At 49.1% G+C, this 16,355-nt stretch overlaps 1 protein-coding gene across 1 annotated transcript in view; it reads left to right on the top strand.

Annotated features, from left to right (window-relative positions):
- The window catches only part of CRB1 (crumbs 1, cell polarity complex component), an 87,999-nt gene that overhangs the window by 63,229 nt on the left and 8,415 nt on the right, over nucleotides 1-16,355 (top strand). Inside the window, exons 12-13 of the mRNA XM_006904455.2 lie at nucleotides 364-489; nucleotides 3,286-3,412. Coding sequence (XP_006904517.2) covers nucleotides 364-489; nucleotides 3,286-3,412 — 253 coding nt within the window. The remainder of the gene's footprint in view (nucleotides 1-363; nucleotides 490-3,285; nucleotides 3,413-16,355) is intronic.

The following is a 16,355-nucleotide window of genomic DNA, read 5'->3' as shown; positions in this document are numbered from 1 at the left end:
CCTCTGCTGTCCTCGCTGTCCTGGCCTTTATGAGGGATGCAGTTTCCCCGTGGCCCGTGTTGATTTGTTAGACAAGCAGCAGCCCGCCTAGGTCTACCAAGTTTCTTTCCCACCCGAAATTCACTGCCACTCACGGCATAGATCGTATCTCACCAAGGAAAACCATGCAGAGATGGACGACGCACAGCCTTGCGTGTGGTGGTGCCGTACCGAGAAAGAGATTCTTGCATGATGCGGCATAACTCGGCATTAGCAGTTGCTCCATTGTTCTGGCGTCGACCGTACCCGTGAGCTTCCCCCAAAAAGTGTTCTCGAGCGACGTGAACGAGATGAGCGCTGTGGCCGTTGCTTTTATCTCCTTAGACACATCGAGTCGCCCTCCACGGCCTGTGGGAATAAGACGAACCTCACTTGCCACAGCGGAGGCAGCTGCGCCGAGCTCCGGGGTGAAGTCCGGTGCGTGTGCCGTCCAGGGTTCACTGGGGAACGGTGAGTGTCGCTGGACCGCCGCCGGCGGTGGGGGAGGGGCGGTCTGCACAGTGATGGTTCGGTTTATTTCCCCTCTAATCTTTCATCTCGGTTCCCATAGAAAAATCTATGCTGAAATGTAGGTCCAGACAGAGCCGAATGATAAAAAAGAAGAAAAACAGCCGTTGAGGTCAAAGGAAAGAACACTTTATTGGCCGAGACTTCAGATCGGGGAAATACGCCTTTGAAAAATGCGCGATGTGATCGTTTTTTTCCTTATGGATCCAGACTTCTGGATCCATGCTTAGTTCCCACTCACTCGAACGTGCGATGCCGGGGTGGAGGTGGCTGAGCTCAACGTCAGCACACCCGATAGGGTGCCTCGCAGAATGACCCGGAACCCCAGACGCACATACGGTCGGCCCGTGAGCAACACGGGTTCGAACTGCACGCTCCACTTAATTTTTCAATAAATGCAGGAAACGTTCTTTTCTCCTCCTTACGATGCCCTTAACCACGCTTTCTTTAGCTTACTTTACTGTCAGAGCACAGGACGTAACAGAGGACGTAGGAAACGCATCGCCCTACTGACACCTCTATCGTGACGGCTCGCGGTCAGCAGCGGGCTGTGGCCCAGTTGGCCTCTGCACCCGCGGGGTCCCGGTCCTGGTTCCGGTCAGCTCTCGGCTGACACCAAGGTCATGAAACCTACGCGTGCGTGGGGCCCCCTGGAATTACGTCTGTGGGGGGGGGCGGTCAAAAGCTAGACGCGGACCTTTAACCGCACGTGGGGGTCGGCGCCCCGATCCCCACGTTGCTCGGGGGTCAACCGTGCGCCAGACCCGTGTGACTCTGCTTTCCCCGGAGGATGCCTTCAAGTGGCGGGCGCCGGGAGTAGGGACATGCTGGTGGCGGCCGGCGAATGCGAGATGCAGTCCTCAGGCTGGAGGCGAGGTCGAGGGGAGGAAGGCCACGGGTTCCATGCCTTTGTCAGAATCTCGAAGGGACCGATGTCCCCAGCGTGAGCGTAGTCCAGGGCTCTGCGTGAGGTCGATACGACATAAATAGATAACAAAGAGCCGCGGGCGGAACGCTGTACCGTGCACTGCACAAACATCGGCTCTAATTGTCCTCTGCGTTTTGCATCGTGCAACCAGTGGCGGGGAGATTAAGTGGCAGGTCAGACGCCCGTCGCGGTGCGAGGCGCCCTCAGAGCCTCTGCGCCGCTGCCGGACACGCTAACACACGTGCGTGAGTCACTCTTCGCTTACGACAGCTGAGAAAAAACGGAAACTTGCTCCTCCGTCTGATATGCCATCCGGGGTCGGAGCCAGTGATCTCCGACCAAACGCGCTGCATGGCACGGATTCGAGAAGTCCAAATCGAACCCACGGACAAAGAGATCTGGACCGGACTAACCGTCCCCAGAGGGGCAGCTAATAGAATGACGGGCGTATGTGCGCTTCGTGACAATGACACTGGAGTTTTTCGAATTACCCTCTGTTAGTGACAGATTCAGCAGTGCCTATCACGAACGCGTATGTGTCCTACGCTGTTTGGCTCTAAAGAGATGCAGAGGGGACTGGAGAAAGAGCAGCTCGAGGAAGAACAGATGACACGGGGGACTCTCCCGAGGCCCGGGGACACGTGGCTTCCATGACGCCCACGGATCCGAGAAGCTGTCCCCTCACAGATCGCCTTCTCTTCTGCCGGTTAAAGCCACGACTGCGTAGTGCCCTCTGGGCAGGTCTGAAACGGCGGGGTGAACCTCTGGCCCACCCAGGACAGCGCGTGCTTGGCGGGCTCCACGAGCTGTCACGCTGCGCTCAGATCTAATCAGAGGAGGCTCCTTCCAGCCCGGGAGCCCAAGCCAAGAAAGGAAGACGAATGAGTCCGCTCTCTCGGCATCCTGCGGGGTGAAGAGCTGTTTTGCTGGGAAGAAATCTCTTTTTCCATTTTACCTTGGGATGGTTCTGTCTCATCCCCCACCACCACCCGTTCCATTTGGGGCCCCGGCGATAAGGCGATGACCCGCGCATGCGAGGTTTGCCCCTGGGGAGGTGGGGAGTGGAAAACGTTGGCGTCAGACTTCGACGCTGTGAGCGGCTCTGGAGAGGGAGGAGGAAATTTCCAGAAGACCTTGGAATGCATATCGCTTGTTTTGGCAAATCGGGCTTTCGAAAGTCCTCTTCCCCAGATCACGCTTAACTCTGAAACACAGATTGGTTAGCCAGTGAAATCTTCTCATTATCTACTTCTGCTTTTTGTTAAAAAAAAAAAAATGGGAGTCCAAGGGAAAATAATAAGTCAGACTTTCTCGGAATAAACCGAGTATGTGTTGTTTTGTTTTGTTTTCAACGGGCTTTCGCCTTAGCCTAAGGGCGCTGACATGTGGAACCCCGACAGCCCGAGCGCAGGTTGGAGGAGAAGACTCCAGGCTGGCAACCACGCCCGACCCCCAAACTCCTGCCTCAGTGTCCCCCGTAAACTGGACTCTTACAAGGCGGCAAGGACACTAAACCCTTCTCTCTCTCGAGCAAACGGTTCCTTCATGGCTTGATCTCTTGGTTTCTAAATATTTAGACCTGTTTTCCCCTTTTAGTTCAATGTGAGTGTGTACAAATTATTTCCGTTAAACCCAAACTTGGCTCTAGGAATGTTAGGGGCCGTCTCCCTCTCCAAGGATGTGGAAATGGCACAGGGTTGGTCATTAAACTTGCACCGTTCCAGGCAGATGAGGCAAGGTCTCCCTTTCCCGCTGCACAGACGCCTCATGCGACAGGGGCCTGGGTTCCACTGTCTCTGTTTCCTTCCAAGGTGTGAACAGGACGTTGACGAGTGCGCCTCCGATCCCTGCCTCAACGGAGGCCAGTGCCAGGACATGCTGGACGCGTTCCGGTGCCTCTGCGACGCTGGCTTCGCGGGCGACCACTGCGAGATGAACGTAAGCGGCCTGTCCTTCTATGTCTCCCTCTTAGTGTGGCAGAATCTCTTCCAGCTCCTCTCTTACCTCCTTCTGCACACGAACGACGAGCCCGTGGTCGAGTGGGACCAGTAGGAAGCGCATTAACGTCCGTTAGTCACCCGCCAACGCGGAAGTCGTTGAATTTCCAGAAATGCCTTGACTCGGTTTAGATCTCTAAAAGCAAAAACAAAACAAAACAAAACAAAACAAAAACAAAAATCCAAGTCTCGGAAATGCCTTGACTCGGTTTAGATCTCTAAAAGCAAAGCAAAACAAAACAAAACAAAAAACCAAGTCTCGAAAACTAAAATAAATTCAAGGACTATTGTGAGCATATCACAGGCACTTTGGGAGTATATCAACTGTTTACCTATTCTAGATTTGAATGCAAAAGCATTTTTTTCTTACTGTAACCGGAAACATCTCATTATTGACTTCATTTAGTAGAAATATATTATCATTCTTAACACTCCCAATGCAGTAAGAAACCATTTTCTCCCCGAGTCTATTTCTATGTATTTTTTTATAATGTAAGTTGCTCTCATTCACCTTAATCCTTAATCATTCATGTTCTTCGATTCACATGACAATTTGAAAGTTACTGATTAAACGGTTTATATATCCATCTATGTTTTTATACATAGCTTTTAGAATGAAGTGTTGCTGGTTCTCTGGTAAATTAAAAAATATATATATATATAAAGAGGGAGCAGAGAATTACATAAAGTCCCTAAAAATGCAGACAGAACATTTTCTAATATAACTGGTATCAGTCCTCAAACTAAGCCTCGTCGGTATAATTCATGATTTTGCGAAACCTTCTCTTCTCCAGTAAAATGAGAGCTGGAACTTGGCATAGGGAATGTGGTCAGCGTTAATATAACCGCTAGGTGCAGAGCCGGAGAGAAAGAGCAATCGGTGGGATCATTTTATAAACTACATAAATGTCTAACCAACGTACTGTACACTCGAAACTAATCATAAGATCAAATGAAAAAAAGAGAGAGAAGGCAAAAGAAAAAACCTCTTCCACTTCTTTTCCCTGCAACACCTTCTACACAAATAAAATAGCTTAATCGCTTATAAATTTATGAGCTTATCGACATTTCTATCATATAGACTAATTGCAATCACCGTTCAACATCTTCAGTGCAAACCGAATACAAAATAAGTACTGTCGTATATGCACACACCAAAAAATATACATTATAAAGCATGAATCTCTTGGAGGCATATTTTTCTAAAATCGGCAAGTAAATTTATCCCCTTCGACTATCTTTCTGAAAAAAAGCAGAGTACCTATTATATTCAAAATATATTTAGCATTATAAATTTTTTTAAAGAAATACATACCTGAAATGACAGATCTACAAAGTTAGCAAGAAACGCAAATGTTTTCTTGCTTGGCTTTAGGAGAGCATACAAAATAGTAATTAGAACATTTGCTAATATCTTTATTGCTTCCAAGGGTATGTCATCGTGTGAAATATTTTTGTGTGGCTATATCCTCCTAAAGGAGACATTATTTCTACTCATTTAAAGGGAAAATAAATTATAAATTAATTTAGAAAACAACTCCAATAACAACAGCTTGTTAAATATCATTTTGTAAACGTGTTTGCATTTCTAGGAGCTTGCCCTGGTTTGAAAATGTGAGAGCAATTTATTTACTGGGTGACATCCAATACTCATTTAGTCACAACTGTTTTTAAGAAAGTTGTTTTTCTGTGGAAATGACCAAGGGAAAGCGAAAGATCCCATTCAAAACCAAAGGACAAAGAGCCTCTATAAAAGCAAAGGAAATACATTCAGTTTCCTTTTTCGACAGAAACATAAAATTTTATGCAACGAATTCAGATCCCGTGGCGTGTTGGCAGTTGTGCAAAACAGGGAGTGAGTGACTCGTTTCGGGGTCTTTCCTTTATATGCATCCAGTTCCCTCACACCCAGGCGGCACGTGCCACCCTGCTCTCCCACGCGAACTGTCCCAGAGTCAGATTTTGTGACAAGGGTCGTGGGGAAAACCTTCCCATCGATATGCCCATCAATATCCCGAAATATGTGACGTGCGTGCAAACTGGATCGCAGCCAGCGAGCGCGTGTCCAGTTTTCATGTTTACTCCGTTCCGGACACTTCTGGAGTTACACAGTCACAGGCCCTGCCCAACGTGACATGTTCCCTTCCAGATACATTTCCAGTCACTCACGGTCTCTTTCTCTGTACGCTTCTGACGCCTCTGTTGTCTCTGTCATTGTCAATTGCTTTTCTGTTTCCCGAATGTCTCGTCATGAAATATCTGATTGAAAAATGCCGTCCCTTTGTCTTTAGTTTTCTGCATTTTCAACTGGATCGTGTGTGACTGCAGGTTTTCCACATTTGCACCGAAAAATAAAAACCTTTGTCTCTGTCTATAGACTTCTCATCCTCATGAACTGTCTTCATTTGCCCTGGCACACATGCACGCCACATATACGAACCCAGAAGCACCAATGCTCACCTTCCTGGAGTGTGGTCTCTCCCCAGATGTGACACTATAAGGAGACCCAGTGGCCATCAAGGCCAAGGTGCCCGTCCTTTCCATGTCTGCAAAGACCCCTCCAGTTAGCATCCATGCTAAGTGTCCTTATGCCGGTTTACACTCTCCCTGCCCGAGCTGGCCACATTTCAGCCAGGGAGGGGTCATCTCACCTGAGTGATAGAAATTCACACAGACGCCTCTAGACCAAGCTTCTGAAACATAACCTGGACTTAGTTGAATAAGAAAAAAATTCATTGTGTCCATTTTTACGATTTAACATTTGAACTAAACGACGTGTCTGTTTTTGGCCATGCCTCCTCCTCCTCCTTCGTGTGTGTGTCCGTAGAGAGCGGTCTTTAGAGACTGGGGAAGTAGTGACACCATAGACATGACGTCATGTAGGGAGAGTAACTAGGGGACTTGACAGGGTGACAGAGATGGGATAATAAAGTTACTTTTCGTTTGGCTAAACGAAGAGTCTGAACAGACATGTGAAGTGATGGATAGCCCGACTGGTCTGCTCAGAAAGTTTCAGAAAGTACCAGAAAGTACCAGAGGTCCTCTCAGAAATCAGGTCTACGTGTTACAAACCAATGAGTTGACCGAGTGATTCAAGGCAAACAATGAAGTTGCTTGTATTTTGTTAGTTCCATTTTCTCGAATTATTTCTCTTGCTTTTTTTTTTTTTTGCTCAAAAGAACTTTTAGCGTCAGTTTCTTCTATTAAAAATAGAGCTGAGATCCACCAAGTTAGAAATGGCTAGTATGCAGTTGAATACCACGCTGTCGTGCAGCTTAACATGACATGAATTTACTTTCTCCTGTTCTTTGAAATTCTTGCAAAGAATGAGTGTACAGATTTTTATAGAATATGGATTTTCTTCTTGAGTGGCTTCCATTGCTTCAGGAAATGAGGCTACAGCTCATTGAATCATGGCTGATCTTTTTTGTGAGAGCAAATGGAATGACATGCGGAAAACTGGGCGCGCTATAGGAATTTAGTACTTGAACCTTCATAAAAATAAAAAGAATTCTTTCTTTCTAAAAGGACATGAAGACCATAGCTCTCATCTTTTTCTTATAACTATACTAACCGAATCACAGACTGTTTTGTGTAAACTATAGAAATCTATTAGAGACTAATGTATACAGAAAGGAAACAATGATTAACTATAACTCATCCAAAAAATAATAGGCTATTTACAGTGAAATGTCTGGTCAGTGGGAAAGCATCTTTATGACCGTTTCATTGTCTATGTGAGTTTAATTTAGTTCTTCATATAGCTCTGAGTAGTTATGACTTCCGCCCACTTTCTCTAACGTATCTTTGATTTATTCATTTGTCACCCTTGCTCACCGTGCTTGGCTCAGTGCCTTGCCTGTCGGTGACAGCAAGACTATGCTATAAATGAAAACGGGGCTCCTGCGTATTTGTCATTCCAAGTACGTATTACTGACTGATAAATGGCTGAAATCACTCTGGCTCCCATCTAGAAGTCGGGACAAAATCACGCGTTAAAACTAACGCGTTTCTTGAAACTTTTCAGCAGCCAGCATCCTGCCCCACAGTTATCGAAATCAGGATGAAAGCGACGGTACGTGTTAAGTACAGAAAGTTGGCTCGTTTTCCTACCAATTTGCAGGATGAAAACGAGCGAGGCCTGGTCCTTAATGACCACTTTGGTGACGATAGTGTCCTAAGGAGATGCGGACCACACTCGCCACTAGGGGACCGTGTCTGTCCGAGAGCCCAACGTACAGAAATTCTAGTCTTTGTGTTGAACTGGCATTTGATCTAAATTGGCTCTTTCCTGAGCCAATCCCGGAGGATACGTAGATCCACGAGAACAAGGCCGTGTCTCGCCTGTGACACAGCCAGGCGGACACACGAGGATGCTCACAGAGAAGCCTCTGGCATGTATCGAACTTCCTCTTTGCTTCTAGAAAAGCTCTACATTCTATCAGAACGGACAGGGCCCCTCAAATTATTGGCGACCGGGAGCGCAGCTTCTCTTCTCTTCGAGATGACCATGGCCGAATTGTCAAAATCCATGCCCGTTTGCTCCACCGCCCCGGAAGCCAGTGAGCACTGACCGCTGCGAGACCGTGAAGAAAGACGTTTGACGGGCGACCTTGCTCGTTGCTCTTCCAGCCTTAAATCCTCATTTCATTCTCCTTTTCCTGGTCAAATATCTACGCCAGCCCCGTCCCTGCTCCGTCAGCATCAGACGCCCCCGTGGTCCCATGTCACCCCAAACTCACCCCTCTCGCGCACTTAACGACCGCACTTAACGACCGTGCTGACGGCAGCGAGCGTTCGTGCGGTGCTTGCTCTGGGCCGTCTGCTCTGCTGAGGCCTTGACACGCACCAGGTCACTCTGGATTCACAGACGCCCAGACAGATGGTGCCATCGTCCCGTGTTCCTGAGGACAGCTCGGGCACAGGGAGGGCGAGCACCTTGTCCAAGGTGATTGGTTCGGAAGCCGCAGCGTGAGCCCCCGGGCTCCAAGGCGTGTCACCTCGTACCAGCCAGCGGTGCTTCAAAGCCTCGTGCGCCTGGCCAGGCCCCGGCCCGTGAGCCACAAGGGTCCTGTTTCCCTCCATCACTTTGAGCCTGGCAGAGCGGGCGCCTCGGTATCTACTGAAGGGACAGCAACTGGCACGTAGTGTGCGCAGACGAGCTGTCCCCGGAGCAGGCGGAGGCGGAAAACGTTCCACCGGGTGAAAGTTGACTCAGGCCTTAAAGAACAAACAGGAGTTTCCTCAGCAAAACGAACAGCGCTTTTTCCCCGATGTGTTTTTTTATTTCGCCTGATTGTTTGTTAGCAAAGTGTTCATTGTTTCTCACTGAAGAAATTAAGTCACAAGGAAAACGGCATGTCCCCGGAAGGCCCAGCTCCTGCTCCCCACGGGGGCCACGGGGCGGGCGCTGCCACCTGTTGCCTTGGCTGGCGGTTAGTTCTTCTGGGTGTAACTTCATTTTGATATTTGGAGTCAAAACGCTGGAAAACGCCCAGAGCCGTGCGCTCCTTAGGGATCAGCGAGCAGGGCCTAAGGATATCGGAGAAGCAAGGACGTTTATGGCACCGCCCCAAAGATAATAAACGCTGGACAGATCGTTAAAGAGGCCCCCAGCGACGAGAGAGGAGAGGCCGCAAGGGAAGGCGGACGGCGCAAGGAGAAGGGGCTCCAGGAGGAGGGGGGGCTCCGGGAGGAAGGGGGGCTCCAGGCGGCAGCGAGAAGGGGTCACGGTGGAGAGATGCTGTGGTGGCCACAGGTGCTCGGGGACACGGCTGGGGCCATCTGTGCTCGCCCCCGCCCCACCCCCCGACCGCAGGCTCCGTTCATCAGACCAGGCCCTGCCACGTCTCGCAGACCTGGCTGTCACACAAGGCGTGCGGAGAATGTCCAGCTGTCCTCCCGTGTCCAAACCGAGCTGAGCCCGAGGAGCGCGCGCCGTCGTGTGCTCCGCCTCCTCCTGCCCGTCCGTCCTCCCCGTGGGCCGCCTTCGTGGGCAGTGGCCGCTCCCGAGGGACGAGCTGACATTCTGGGCCCCTCGGCAAGAACACTGCGTTCTGTTTTTGTTTCTGTTTTTTTTGTTTGTTTCTTTTGCTTCGTTTGTCCCACGATGACACAGACGGACGCTGGAGTCAGTGCCTCCCGCCCGAGCCCACACCGAGAGCGTGAGAGCTTCTCCCCAAAGCAGCCGCACAGCCCGCGCCGTGTGACGCGGTGGGAGAGGGAGGTGGCCAGGGAATTGGGGGAATATAATCTACGTAATCCTTACGCTCATCATTTGGCGGAAACCACGATCTGGTTTTAGGGGGGAAAAAAAATAAACTACAAGGCGCCCTGCAAACAACCAAGCCCCGATGTGCGGCACTGAGTAAGCGCAGACTGAATGCACAGAAGTTCAGCCACCGTGAGCTATGACAACAGGGGACGTTTTCGTGGGAATTCAGCGAGGCCAGGAAACACGAGAAAGATGACAGAACACGGGGGGAGCATTCGAGAGAGACGAGAGAAGGTCATGAGTAAAGCCTGATAGTGGGGGAAGAGTTTGGATGACACAGCGGGGTGAGTCTTGCTGGGAAACAAAGGGACAGAAAACTGGATCCATGAAGGGCGGCCTGGATTCCGGATTAAATTCCCCAGACGTCTGTCGCAATCCAGCCGGAGAAGGAAGAGTCATCGTATCGTTTCGCGTTTTAGGATCGTGTCCTGTTTTCCTCTAAACGTTCCTGCAGGTTGTGGCTGCACGTGGGCTTCAGCTTCTCACTCGAAGGAAACAGATCAAAAACGGTCGCGTCTTTCTTTAAGGACAGTTTTATTTGATGAATGAAAACTCCCCCACGACTCTGAGACTTATTCTTTGCTGTTGGAGCGCAAACCGATACAAAATGCTCCTTGTTCCAGAAATTCATTTTTTTTTTTAAATAATGCTGTGCAGGTAGGACGTTTTTGTTGAGCAGATTTTTTTTTATTTATTTATTTTTTTTGGACGGGGTGGTTTTCAAACCAGCTTATTAAAGACACACGTTCTGTAACCCGATTTTTGATTTCTGCCAATTAAGAGTTTTCCCCAGGCGTAGTTTGCAGCTAAGTCCTGCTTTAAGCAGCCCCTCTCCCACTTTATTTATTTATTTTTTTAACTTATTCGAATCTTTCCAAAGTTCCAATTCATCGGTTGAGGATTTTCAGGCCTGTGATACTCTCCCCTTTGTTCTCAAAGGACCAAAGACGTGTTTTGGTCCGAGGCACTTGGAGGATAATCAGATTACGTTTCCCTTCGCGAAAACGTGAGCGGATTCCTTGGATCTGCACCCCTGGGGGGCGGGGGGGGGAGCCCTTGGGGCAAATGAGTGATTTATTCTTAGTTATCAGTCATCATCTTAAAGTATATAAAATTAAGAAATACGTTTACTCACTTAAAAAAAAAAAAATCCCAGTCGTGCAGGTCAGTAGGAAACGGACCCCAAACCCCGCAGTCGGTGGTCCGAACAGCTGTGCGATTCCCGCGGTCTGTGTGCAGAGCCCAGGAAGCCTCGAGATCCTCTGGTCACCGCCCGAGGAGCCGTAACGGCCCGGCGCTCAGAGTGCCAGGGGCCGCCTCTGCCAACGGCTGCCCCGTCTCTCGTCCCGGCTCCCTGGAAGACCACAAACGTGTGACAGGCAGTGACACCTCGCTTAGTCCTGCCCCTCAGAGCCCCTGTGGTTCCCACTTCACAGACGCGAGACCCGAGGCCCGGCCACGTTCAGCCGCACGTCCTGCGTCTCCGCCCGTCCAGCCTCAAGTCCCCGTCTTCCTCCCAACGCACGACCCTGGGCTTCCGTTTCTTAATCTGCAAAACGCAACCCTTGGAGGTTGTTTCCAAACAGATCGCTCTGCCTAAAAACTTAGAAACCCTAGAGATGTGACCATTTCTTAACCGTAAAACGGGTGTGTGAAATAGGGACCCTTACACACAGCTTGCAAAGACACAAGTTTTTCATAGAGTAATAAAAAAAAAAACAACAAAAACAAAAACAACTGTGCCCGGGGAACTCTGCAGAATTTTTTGAAGAACAATTCCAGGGAGCAAATGTGGATGGTAAATGAGAACGAGATTGTAGGATCTGCTCTACAGCCCGGCCTGGCTGGGATCCCACGTCTGTTCATTTGCCCCATGAAGTCCTATGAAACCCTAAGATACTCGCAGCGGGCAGGACAGACGTTATCCTAACTTCCAGCTTTCTGAGGTTAAAGGCTGTGTGTGTTCGGGCTGGTATAACTCCCCTGCTGCTTAATTACCAACATACACTCTCTCGAATTATGGGAACCAATACGAGCACCTCCATTTGAATATCTATTTGCAGAACCCTAAGTATCAACATCTCGCTTCACATTCACCTGTGGGGTGAGCCGGAGAGGGACGGGTCCTGTGCCGTGGCACAGAATCCGCCTTCCGCCTTGAAGCGTGAATGGGAGTGTATTTCCCAGGACCCCGCCGGGGCTGGGGAGCACAGGCCGCCACTCCTTGGAGGGGACACGTGTCTTTGTCCAGCTGCTCTGGGGCCAGAAGCCTGGATGTGTGATGGCGACGTGAGTATCCTCACGAGCAAAGCCTCCGAGTGGTCGCCGGTCAGATGCCCTGAGAGGGGAGAGTAGGCTGCGTCCTGCGTGTTAACTCACAAAGCACTGCTGGCCAGAGCGGGTGTGACAAGGACACTCTCTTTGGTTCCCTTTTGAGAGTTTGTTCACCGATTTCCGCATCCCAGCGAACGCTGGCTGCGGACACAGTCACAAGCTCCCACTGAGTTCTCTGAGATCAAGGTGACATCCAGATTGAGCCAGAAACCTGGATCTGCAGAGCCTTCCTCTCGACCCGGCGAACGTGCCAAGTGTCACCTGGGTGTATCAGGGGCTGCTCCTCATTTATGCCTAGAAGGTCCTTTTTGCCTTTGTTTTGCAATATCATCGAAGTTACCAGTTCAGTTCAGAAAACTTTGTGCGCCTATGGCACGTGGTGGACTCTAAAGTCGGCGGAAGATAAAACAATGGCATCTTCTGTTTGAATACAGCTTTCCACACGCCAAAAGGTGTGGACCCTGAAATGAAGCACGAAGACAGAAGGGTGCTATGCCATGAACTGTAGGAGGCCGTGGCCGAGCACATGCCAATTCCAATATTTGCCACCCAAATTAGAAGTATGCTCTTACAAAGAAAAGTAGTTAGACTTCGTGACATTTTATATGCACGTATGCTGCCTTCCTGGATTTTCTACGTGGTCATATAGGATACCTTTTTTTTTTTTTCCATCGGACTTTTTAATAGGGAGCGAGGTGCCCTTGCAGTGAAGAAGCTTAGGAGTATTTTATAGACTGCCGTACTGCTGTCCTCATCAGCTGGCATTCATCGAATTCTGGCACCGTCTAAGTCATACTTAAACTTCATACGTGGCGAAATATGTGCACGTGTCTTCATGTAAATGACGTTGAGGCCACTTTTTTTTTTTAAACATCTATAAGAAAATAGAAGCTCCTGTATAATGGTTTTGAAATTCAGTGTCTCGAGAGGAGTTCAAAAAGGACTTTGCAGTTCTGCCTTGCTCGGGGATCCCAAACTCCTGGGGCAGCGGGCGAGGTGTGAACACCCTCCTTCGCTTTCCCCTAAATGCTCCCCAGGGTCCTGAAAACGTCACGGACACCTTCATTCGGTCAGAGGCGAAGGGACCGACGTGTTCCGGTAGCAGGCAGGCAAACACGCAGTGACAACGCATCCCGAAGGCTTAGCGGCTGTGACTCGGAAATTAGCAAGTGATGTACAATTCTTAATTATGCATAAATTTCAAACTTTCCATCCGAGTCAAAAATTGTGCTGATGATAGTCAAACCTAATCTAGGCATCGATTCAAGAACCTGCTGACGGAGAAAAAAAATACATGGAAACTCGTTAGCGAGAAGTACAATTATCTGCATCTCAGCAAATAACGCCAGGAATGTGCTGAGCTCAGGCAGCCCGCAGCCAATGAAGAGCTGTGTGTGCTTCGCCATTAATATTTACCGTTGGAAGCAACACACGGCCGCTGTGTAAGGGCTGCTCGGATAGGATGCTGTTGGCTCGATACCTTGTCGCCTGACACGAAGCAGGAAGCAGCTACTTCTTAATCATCACCTGATAACGTTGTGTGAAAACAAGAACGGGGCCGGAGGCTGTCTCCTGCAGCCAGCCGCCCTGGGATATAGCTTCTGCGATGTTGAGCTGTTTTATTTCTCGATAGACACGCTGGGGTGTTAAAACCAGGGGACTGGAAGTTGTGAATGTGGCTCCTTTTCCGGGTTCTCCCGCTGAATTTTTCGGGGTGCAGGTAGGCGCTGTTTATGGACGGAGCTTACGTCCCGGATGCCTACCGTGTGTGAGGTGCGTTCTCAGAACTGGCAAACCAAATCCTTCCATCCATCAGCCTTCTTCCCTGAGGATGACTCTCCTATGCGAGGTCCTGGAAAAAATAAATAAATAAATAAGCCAGCACGTCAATCAGCAGGGATGCTCGGCTGGTTAGGGAAGCCCATAGCAAGAGATGCGAAATATTAGACAAACAGTGTTACTCACGTCTCAGTGTGGAAACATGCCGAGTTAGGGTACCACGGCTGAAATGGAGGATGGAGTTGGGGTTATGTCCGTCAAGTACTCGACCTAGGACGCCTCCGTGGGTGGGGAACAGGGTCTGGCCACCTGGACACCGGGTCTGTTGCTCACTAGCGTGACCTCACACGAATTACTTAAGTCTTCTCTTTTTTTTTTTTTTCTTTTCAAAGGAAATTTTATTTGAAATCCCAATACATAAAACGGATAAAAATAAAAAGAAAACAGGGCCACTATTCCGATTCCCTTCCTTGTCCTCAGAAGATGTGGTCCCCACACACACACACACACGCACACACACACACACACGTACAATGGAATATCCCTCAGCAATATAAAAGGATGAAATCTCGCCATGTGCAACAACATGGATGGACCCGGATTATTAGGTTAAGTGAAGTGAGCCAGACAGAAAGACAAATATGGGCAATTTCACTTCTATGTGGAATCTTAAAAAAAAATAACAAAACACAAAACACAAAAGAGAAACAGACTCGCAGATACAGAGAACGAGTTCCAATCCTCTTCTAAACAAGGGCGATCGTCTCCGTGTCGTCGGATGGCACGTGTGTCGCCGGCGATGAGACGGCACGTAAAGCGCCAGGAACGTCTTGGTACCTTCCCTTTCCCCGGCACCGCCTCTGAGATCCAAAGTATTTTAGAGGCAATTCCATCGTAGAAAACTGGATATTGAAGATTCATTGCCTGGGGAGACCGCACACATGAGGAGAGACGGAGTCGTCATTTTGTTCTAGAAATAATATATTTACTCTACGTTCCCGACAGGGGGAGAAGAGCCTAAAAAGTAGCAACGGAATTTCAATGAAAGAGAACAGTGATGTCATTGGGTGAGGACCAGCTTCTAAGGACCACGTCGGGGTAACGATGGCTTTGCACGGGGCGGCGACGTGTCCTCAGGCCCGCCACCCAGAGGAGGGAGCGGGTGGGTTCTGGGTCGGAGCCGAGCGGTGCTGTGACCCCGTCCTCTTCCCCAGTTCGCGACTGCCCCTCGCGTGGGGACTCGGCGGCAGATGGCTTCCTTTTACACCCAGGGCCGTCAGCGGGATGTCAATGTGTCTCCTCACCACTCTGAAGATCCCGGGCTGGGCGTTTGATCCGCACCGTGTGAGCAGGATGACCCTGAGGAGAACGTGAGCGCCGAGCATGTTTGGAGAGCTGGCTCGGGTCCCTGTCGACAGAATCGGGGAGGATTTTTCAAGACCGGTGACTAATCACGGTTTCTTCCCCACCCCTGAGGACGAGCAATCGAAACGGCAGTGGGATTGGAAAGTTAGAGACCCAGGGGAGATATATATATATATATTTTTTAAAGCGGGGGGAGGAGAGCTATTCTGGGGTGTGGGAAAAAGCAAGTTTTACTACAGCACAAAAATGAAGAGGCTTCGTTTACAGTTTGAACTCTTGGGAATTTAGGAAACAAAATGTCCCTAAGGGGGAATATTCTTTTAGCAATTACTTCGAAATGCAGGGGAGGAAAAAACATAAATACAGCTCGCTAGCCTTGAACAACACGGGTTTGAACGGTGCAGATCAACTTGTACGTGGATGTTTTTCAAGAAATACTGTGAATATGTTTTCCTTATGATGTTCTTAATAACGTTTTCTATTCTCGAATACAGTCTACGGTACACATATAAAATATGAGTAATCGACTCTTGTCGGTAAGGCTTCTGGTCAACAGCAGGCTGTTCGTCGATACGTTTTGGGAAGAGTCAAAAGTTCTACACAGATTTTCCACTGCGGGAGCTGGGGTCGGCACCGCTGACCCCCACATTGTCCAAGGGTCAGCTGTAATTCACATGTCAATATGACACAGATTATGAGCAAATAGAGTAATGAAGATCATCCGGAAAAAACTTACATTTCGAGAATGTTAGTAGCAAATTATAGAGCTAAAATGTCATTCAACCGGATTCTCACATTTCTTCTTAAACGGTCTCTGAACCGTGCAGGAAACAGACTCGGATCTTCACTGTTTTATATTAGCGGTGGCTTCAGGCGGAGAGAGTCTTCGCGTGACGTGCCCTGTGAGCCTTTTGTAGAGAAGGGACAGAGTTCTTGGCATCTCAAAATCCCTTCCTTTCCTGGGCAAGGATCTTCTAAACTATTATTTCAAAAGATGGCGCAGACATTTTGAATATCATAATTACTGCATGCATAGACTTAGAGATCCACAAGTATCAAATAATAATCTCAGCTCTGTCGTTGTTAAATCCGGTACTAAATTTATAGCTGGAGGTGGGTGGGGCACCTTTGG

Source organism: Pteropus alecto, unplaced genomic scaffold (genome assembly GCF_000325575.1).
Source record: "Pteropus alecto unplaced genomic scaffold, ASM32557v1 scaffold90, whole genome shotgun sequence".
Lineage (NCBI taxonomy): Eukaryota > Metazoa > Chordata > Mammalia > Chiroptera > Pteropodidae > Pteropus > Pteropus alecto.
This window is presented reverse-complemented; position numbering and strand designations above follow the sequence as displayed.